Source organism: Cannabis sativa, chromosome 2 (assembly GCF_029168945.1).
Source record: "Cannabis sativa cultivar Pink pepper isolate KNU-18-1 chromosome 2, ASM2916894v1, whole genome shotgun sequence".
Classification (NCBI taxonomy): Eukaryota; Viridiplantae; Streptophyta; class Magnoliopsida; order Rosales; family Cannabaceae; genus Cannabis; species Cannabis sativa.
In genome coordinates this window covers 56,503,050-56,511,851 of record NC_083602.1, presented here as the reverse complement: position 1 = coordinate 56,511,851, position 8,802 = coordinate 56,503,050, and the positions used below count along the sequence as shown (strand labels likewise).

General features: G+C 34.8%; 1 protein-coding gene across 2 annotated transcripts; it reads left to right on the top strand.

Moving 5' to 3' along the window:
* Positions 1–322: 322 nt before the first annotated feature.
* On the top strand, positions 323–8,048 carry LOC115720375 (uncharacterized). Of its 2 annotated transcripts, XM_061110658.1 has the most exons (9): positions 323–1,172; positions 1,744–4,608; positions 4,765–4,897; positions 4,988–5,076; positions 5,163–5,398; positions 5,559–5,645; positions 5,767–5,866; positions 6,131–6,335; positions 7,256–8,048. In XM_061110658.1, exons 1-9 carry the CDS (start codon positions 1,074–1,076, stop codon positions 7,273–7,275), a joined length of 3,834 nt encoding a protein of 1,277 aa, XP_060966641.1. In that variant the 5' UTR covers positions 323–1,073; the 3' UTR covers positions 7,276–8,048. The 2 variants fall into 2 exon arrangements, with proteins under 2 accessions (XP_060966641.1, XP_030505387.2); XM_030649527.2 differs by having other exon boundaries at positions 6,131–8,048.
* The last annotated feature ends 754 nt before the right edge of the window (positions 8,049–8,802 follow it).

Genomic DNA, 8,802 nt, shown 5'->3' with positions numbered 1-8,802 from the left:
AGGCCCATTTTTTTTTTTTTTTAAGAAAATGCCTATTTTTTTTTTAATTATATACACGTAAATAAAAATTTTATAATTGAAAATTTATGAATAAATCTTAAAAAAAAAAGCTAGTAATAAAATTTTACTAGAGAAATTTTTTTAATAATCTATATAGGAAAAAATGTTGTTTCGTAGCCAATAAAAAGTGTGTACTATTAAACACTATCTACAATATTTAAATATAGGGTAAATACTATTTTAGTCCATGTATTTTATCAAAATTATCAATTGAACCACCTGTTTTGTTAAATAACAAAATAGATCCTATATTTTCTAAAATTGTACAAATAGGACTCTGAACTGATTTTTTGTCAAAATAAAATTTAATAATAATTTGATCTAGAGATGTTATGACAAAACTGGTTACATTTTCTGTATCTGTTCGTGTTAAAAATTATCTTAAAGTTGGTTATATTAAAAAATAAAATTGTTAAAAATTGGGCTCAGGATCCTATTTTTACTATTTTAGAAAATATTGAGTCTATTTTATCATTTAACAAAATAGAGAGTCTAATTAATAATTTTTACAAAATACAAGGTGTCCAAAATAGTATTTACTTTAAATATACAATTAAAAGTGCGTACAGATTTTATATTTCCCTAAAATTTAAAGAAAAAAATCCCAAAAAAAGAAAAATAAAAAAATGAAAGGAATTACAGAAGGAGTAGGAGTACTAGTAGCTGTAGACTATTAGTAGTATTTACTGACGCTTCCTTATATATTTGATTTCTTGAGGAGAAAGTATTTATCAGTAAAAAAGATTTCGAAAAGTAATAATAATAATAATAAAAAAAATCTAAAACACAATCAAATCCATCATTATTTTTGCATACAGTTTCAACTATATAATATTTTCTGATTGGGGTTTCCGATTTCACCTCTTTCCTTACCTCTCAAGGCTTAACGTACGCACACCCCCATGATTAACGTTCACCAACAAAAGAAAAGTAATTACCTTTTTGATCATATTCATTAGTCGCCATCGTAATCATACACACGCACACAGTGGTCATCTCTGTTTACCGCCTCAATGGCGGTGTTGGACCATCAATATTCAAATCCTGTTACCAACAAAAAGCGTAAAAGAGAAAAATGCCAAATAAAGCTTCTTCTAAATGATCAAGTTGAGGTACACGATTTATAATTTGCTAAAAAGACTTCTTTTTTGATTTAACATCATTGTTGGTTTGTTTAGTGATTATCGATTTGCTTTTTCATTACGAAAAAGATGGTGACAATAAAGAATATATAATGTATGTATACACACACATTTGTGCTCTCGTAAAAAAATGTCTTTGATTTTAATGTCTTTGCTTTCATGCATGCCCATCTCTAATTTTGATTACTAAAAAAGAAAAGGGTTCTTTTTTCCTTTTTTGGTAAAAGGAAAAAGCTTCATATACTGTTTAATTGGTTACATTGTGCTAGTTTAGAGTTAGGGGTGATTATTATAATCTATCTATGGAGTTAAATGTACACTTTTTGATTTTAGAATTGTATGTATCTCTGAATATGATCACACTGTCACTTCTATAAATTTCTAGTATGTGTGTTGTAGCGATGAAGGTATTGCTAAGGCAATGTGTTTATATAAAAATATGACTTTCTTTTTCTTGATAGGAATAAAAAGTGTTCCGATAGTGGGAAATTGTACATGTTTATCTAGTCGCGATCGTCTGAATTTTCTTTTCTTTTTTTAGGTGAGGAGTGTTGAAGATGGGTTTCTTGGGTCATGGCATTCTGGTTCTGTTGTTGCATCTGGCAGCTATAGACGCCATTACCGTGACGTCAAATATAACCATCTTTTAGCTGATGATGGGTCTAGGAAGCTAGTTCAAACGGTGATTGTTTCACCGATTTTGAACGGCATTGATTTGGACAAGAGTGAGTTAAAGGAGAACGATCGTGGGAATATCAGGCCATTGCCTCCTGCATTTAAGTTTGAACCATGGGGACTTCACTATGGACTCTGTGTGGATGCATACTACAATGACGCTTGGTGGGAAGGTGTTATTTTCGACCACGACTACTATTCACCGGAGAGAATGGTGTTTTTCCCTGACTTGGGTGATGAAATAAAGATGGATATTGGCAGATTAAGGGTTACTCAGGTCTGGAATGAGGTTACTGGGGATTGGAAGGTGCGAGGGGATTGGATTCTTCTTAAGTTGATTGAGGAGGTTGAGAAAGAGTCGTGTCTTCCTGTTTCTGTGAAGCAAATATGGTATGATATGCGGGAGAAAAAGGTTTTTGAGAAGGTAAAGGAGTGGACTTGTACTGATGAAGAGTTATGGAACAAGATGTTCTGGGAGGTCATTGGGGATTATACTTGTGTTATTGAGAAAGAGCTTCGTTCTTTGATAGCACCTTCACAGAACATGTTACCAATAGATATGGATAAAGATATTATCATGAATCCCCAAGCAGAGCCGATTGAAACTGACGATGTTCTCCCTGTTAAAAACTCTGTAAATAGTGGTGTAGTGATTGATCAAGGAGCAACTGTGATGGCCAGGTTGGAGTCACCTCAACTTGGTGCAGAGTTTACAGATGCTAAGGTAGATGAAGCAGCACTGAATTGTTCTAATGATGCTTTATTTGTTGATAACTCAATAAATAACAATGGTGTGATTTGTCAAGAAGAATTTGTGAATTGTGCGTTGGAGTCAGCTCAAGCTGATAGGAGGCATGTTAATATGGACCTTGAAGCAGAAATGAAGGGATGCCATACTTCTGTGCCCATTGACAATTTATTGAACAGTGAAATAGTGGCAGATGTAATGGATGCTGATAACTGTAGTGAGGTCGAATCTCTTCATTTATGTGATGACATTGCTCCAAGTTCTCTCTCTATGGAACCTGATATGGATCAATTAACTTCTGTGGTGAACATGGATGAATCAAATATGAAATTCTTAGCTGACTCAAACGTATCGCATTACAATGAAGCATTTTGTAAGTTACCTCAGGCTTTACCAATATCACCTTCCAATCATGGTGGAATCTCTAGTGCTGGTTCTAATAGCGTTGGTGTTAAGGGCAGTGGAAAGAGTAAAAGTCAAGCACATGTGAGTAATGTAAATTGGTTTCCTTTTAGCTCAGATATGATTCAAGGGGCAGAATTTTGCCCCAAAGCTGTTGATGAGTACTATGACCTACGTTTTAAAAAGTCTGGAAAAGATCAAAATAAAAGTTCTATAAAGATATCTGTTTGGAAGCATCTTTTATATTTAGGTTGGAAATGCGAAACATCACATGCTAACATGACCAGAAGACGGTATACATCACCTGATAACAGATGTTTCCATTCTCTTTATATGGTCTGCAAGCACTTGAAGGAATCTACCAGAAATACTACCTCCCAAGATGAACAAAAAGGAGAGCATCCTTTAATTGAACTACCAGAAGAGAGTAAAAACCCTGAGTTTTATCCTGAGACTGCTGAATTCCCTTGTTGCATTGAAGACAATAAACCTGACAATGGCTTTGAATCAGTTCAGGAATATGTTTTGAATAAAAATCACAAGAGAAAGCCAGAGGAGCTGTCAAATTCAAAGAATTACCTCTTTTCTGTGGGATGGAAGCTTGAAACGCACTATAGTTCAGGAAGAAAGATTGTGATATATAGGTCACCTAAAGGAAGGGCATATCGGTCTCTTTTAGCTGCCTGCAAAGCTTGCATTGATGAAGAGCATTACACAAGTGCTGACACTGGAGATAATGAGGGATGTTCAACTTCAAGTAACGTGCCATCTTCCTTGATAAGTGATACTGCCTTTCAACAAAACTTTGTTCAACCAAAACTTCCTTCCCAAAAGTTATTCGCCGAGAGTTACAGTGTGGCAGGGTTTAGAAAAATTATATATAGGGGAGAAGTTAAGGTTCAAAGGATTAGAAAAGCTCAAGGGAAGAGAAATGGTGATTTGGTTGGGGATGTACATGCATTTAAAAGACAGATCAGCCTACGTCAAAGAAGAGGTGGATTAAAAAGTTGTCCAAAGAAGGATCGAAATGCCTCCAAAAAATCTGGAGCATTGATCAAGTTAAGAAATGCTGAGGATGGTACTAAGCCGAAACGTGTATTAAGGTCAAGCAAACGTGTGCAAGAGGTGGTTATTCCTAATGCTTCACACCAAAATCCACGAACTGTACTTTCTTGGTTAATAGACAATAATATGGTGTTGCCAAGGGCAAAAGTAAAATATCTTAGTAGTAAGGACCAACGTACTATGGCTGAAGGAAGGATAACTCGCAGCGGGATCAAGTGCAGCTGTTGCCAGAAGTTGTTTACTCTTGCTAGTTTCGAAGTCCATGCTTGCAGCAAGCAGAACACACCTGCTGCCAATATTTTTTTGGAAGATGGCAGGTCTCTCTTAGACTGTCAAAGGCAAGTCATTAATAATTGTGAGATGCAAAACTCGACGACAAAATTACATGATAGAGATAAGAGCAATTGGAGGCGGGGTGAGAATGACTACATTTGTACTGTGTGCCACTATGGTGGGGAGTTGATGTTATGTGATCAATGTCCATCATCATTTCACAAGGGCTGTCTAGGGCTGATGGTATAGCCTTCTAAATCCATTCTTTTTCATGTTTTTGTTAAATTTCTTTTCTTTTCTTTTGTTTTTTTTTTTTTCATTTTGGTTGCTTTTGTAAGGATTATATGCTTGAGAACTTCAATGTGTTGATTCAGATTGAAATTGTTCTACTTCTAATAGGATATTCCAGAGGGTGACTGGTTCTGTCCATCTTGCTGTTGTGGGATTTGTGGAGAAGGCAAGTTCCAAGATAAAGAAGACAAGGCAGACATGAAGGAAGAAAATCTCACCTGCTCTCAGTGTGAGCGTAAATGTAAGTTGCCTTCTTGTCTTTACTAACTAGAGGTATATGCTAAAATTCTTTTGGAAGGTCTCTTATGTTTGTTTTTGGTCCATTTGATAGATCATGTTGGATGCATAAATGAAAATCAGCTAGATAAGTTGAAAACTTACTCTGGAGGAAAGTGGTTTTGCTCTAAAGATTGTGAAAAGGTATTGCTTTATTTACTATTGTTTCGCACGTCATGGATTAATTTCTTATTCTTCTTTTTGGAAATGATACATGTCATTTTTTTCAGATATTTTTGGGCCTCCAGAAGCTTCTTGGAAAAACTTTTATAGTGGGGAAAGACAATTTAATCTGGTGTTTATTGAAGGCCAGAAAGAGTGATAGTGACTCTATTGACAATGATGCCCTGACTGAGAATTATAGCAAGCTCAATGTTGCTCTTAGCGTAATGCACGAGTGTTTTGAGCCTGTCAAGGAACCTCTTACTCGAAGAGATCTAGTTGAAGATATTTTATTTAATAGAGGGTAAGGAACATTTTTATTCAAATTTTGTTATTTTTCGACTTTTATGCTTGTTAGCATATTCTAATTCTAAATTGTTGTAGCTGCATTTTGGCTTGATGCATGATTTTATGAAATTTATGGACTTAATTCCTTTTTCTTGTTTTATTTGAGGGAACAACAGATCAGATCTTAAACGTCTAAATTTTGAAGGTTTCTATACAGTACTCTTACTTAGAAATGATGAGTTGATTACCGTGGCTACAGTAAGGTGAGATTGGCAATTCTTTTCTTTATGTCCTGTTCTGTTTGTTTTCTTTTACTTGTCAAAAATTGGTCTGTTCTTAGTTGAATTGTGTACTAAAGTACTTATCCCCCCTCCTCTTTGTAAGGGTTTATGGGCGGAAGGTTGCAGAAGTTCCCCTTGTTGGTACAAGATTTCAATATCGCCGACTAGGAATGTGTCGCATAATGATGAATGAGCTTGAAAAGGTAAAAATGAGCCTTCATTTGTGTTCATGATTTTTTTTATTGAGAATAGGAGGTAAGGGTTGAGGTGAAGATTTTTTTATAATATGACTGCAACAATAGCATCTTAGACTAGTCACTGCAAAAACTGTGTTTATCAGGCTTTTCAGTTTAATATTATTGCTAACTGATAGTCACATTTTATATAGTAGAGTAAGAGTTAGAGACATGAAGGATTATTAGCACTCATCAAATTTCTAATTACTGTTGACAATTTTCTTCTTTCAGAAACTCATGGAATTAGGAGTGGAGAGACTGGTTTTACCTGCTGTTCCTAGTGTGCTTAACACATGGACTACTTCTTTCGGGTTCTTAAAGATGACAGCTTCTGAGAGGTTAAAGTTTCTAGATTATACTTTTCTTGATTTCCAGGGTACTGTCATGTGCCAGAAACCACTGAGTATCCCTTCGGCTGGATCCATCACATGCAAAGGTAAACTTACTTCTTTCAAGTTCTTTGTATGAAGAAAAAAGGTTTAGAGAGAAAGGTAATGCATAGTTTTTACAAACAGGCATATTTATTCTTGTATGCAACTATACTATGCAATGCACGAGCACAATCCAATTCTCATGATAGTATCATTGAAGTCGACATTAAGATTGGTTGTGATAGATTAAGTGTTGTCTCTGAAGTATATCAAGTAGAACAAATCAAAGACAATCATCAAATCATGGATGAAGAATAATTAGAGTACGTCCTCACCTCCCTATATTTTGGAAAACGGAATATGAAAACAAATTTTTTTCACTAAAATCATTTCTTGAAGTGAGAACTTGTGGTAGAAGTAGCTTAGTCTGTGAAAGAATAGACTCAAAGCTTCTTTTCTGCTGGCTGTACTTATTTGGAATAATTGGTGGGATAATAATAATTTTAAGAGAAAAATCATGTCAATAAAATGTGCTTGAACTGGAGTAAATAAAATTGTTAGATCTTAGCCAAAATGTAGAAAACTAATGTGTTTACCAGGGAGGAGAAAAAAGTGGAATCAATGGCTCGCCTTATGTTATGAAGTGATTATATGCAATAGTTTCAAAGAATAAGAAATTTTATTCCTAGATGCTATATTAGTCCAAAACTTAAGATACTCGAAAAGATAGTTGCGCCATTGTTTAAGGAATTGGAATATTAGGGATATTAGGATTCGAGCTTAAGAGTGAGGGGGAGGACATAGTGATCAACCACTCTATTGTTTAGTTTAATAAATGGCTCAAACTTTCCTTAGTGATTATGGTTCTTTCTCCTTGATGGAGGGAGATTCCTATATTTTATTGGCTGAATGAATAAGAAAAATTTCACATTTTTCATTCTTCTTTTTTTCCCTTACACATGATATCAATGCTATTGTTCTACAGGAACTAGCAACAAGCCATGATCAAGAAGAAGACTTTTCAGCGCTAGGCAATGCTTGAAGCACGATCAGATGAAATAACAACAACAATTTATCTGGAATGGGGTCACTGTGGAAAATTGGCAATTGATGGATGAGGCAAGGTTGAATTGTTGAATGGCGAGTCACAAAAACCACTAGAAGGGGAGTCTCCTCTTAACTCTTCACCATTCTTGACCTTTCAAACTGAAGAATCCGAGAAGGAAGTAGAAAATTTAGCTCCAATGGTGGTCAAGGCTAGAAATCTTCAAAAGACCAGGAACCCCGTTCTGATTAGGGGTGTCAGAAAGTACTGTAGATCCGAAATGTACCACAAGAGAAGGGTCTTTGGGCCATTAACGCCAAAATGGTGGTGTCTTCTCACACCACGACCCCTAAGTTTTATCCCGCAAAGGACATCAAAAAGCCTCTTGTTAACAAGCACTAGCCTAAGTCAACCAAGCTTAGAGCGAGTATCACTCCAGGGACAGTGTTGATCATTTTGTCTGGAATGTTCAAGGGGAAGAGAGTTGAGCTTTCCTCTGGGTTGCTCTTGGTCACTGGACCATTCAAGCTCAATGGAGTTCCCATCAAACCTGTGAATCAATCTTATGTGATCGGAACTTCCACCAAGGTCGATGCTTCTGGTGTCAATTTGGAGAAGTTTGATGACAAATATTTTGCCTAAGGAAAAAACAAGTCTAAGGGTGCATTTACTGTTTTTAAGATCCAAACTTTGAATCTATATATTGAATTATTTTAGACGATTTGGTTTTTCACATCTAAATGTATTTTTTAATATTTTTAAGTATATAATATTAAGACATTTATTAAATTATATTTTATTTTAAAAGATTATTTAAATATTCAAATACAAAACATAATTAATATTTTAATTTAAATATTCGAAAGTGGAGTTACTTTTATACCATTTGTTTCATTTACTCAATATGTTAGTGATATATCTTAAACAAAGGGTGAAAGATACTATAACTTTTATAAAAGCAAATCGGGCATGATTAATATTTATGTACCGGCTTGAGGATTAGTTATCTCTTTGCTTTAAATACTACATCTATTCTCTGTTTCATTACTCAAAATATAGAAATTCGGCTATTTAGTCATTCTTTCACATAATTATAAATAATGATGATTTGTTAAAAATTAAGGTAGTAGGGCAGACATGTAATGTGGAGACAGGTGAAAGAGGGAGGAGACTTGCAATTTGGAGAAAGATTTCTATTCCAAATTAGAGCAAGTGTTAGGGAATGTTGGATTTGTATGCAGTAAAGTGACAGGTCTGTCCTCCCCATTTATATATGGAGCTTTGCAGGAGAATATCCTAAAATGGTCATATATTTCATGTTTTATAACCCTTCTATTTTAAAACATGGAAGAGCCTCCATAATTTTGTTTGTTTGGTAGTTAAATAAGGTTTGGTAAATTGACTACTTCTAAAATGTGACCCCATCATGAATCCTAAATTTTTGGAGAATTTATTGGAAAGACAAAATTACCCTCAACGAATAGTAG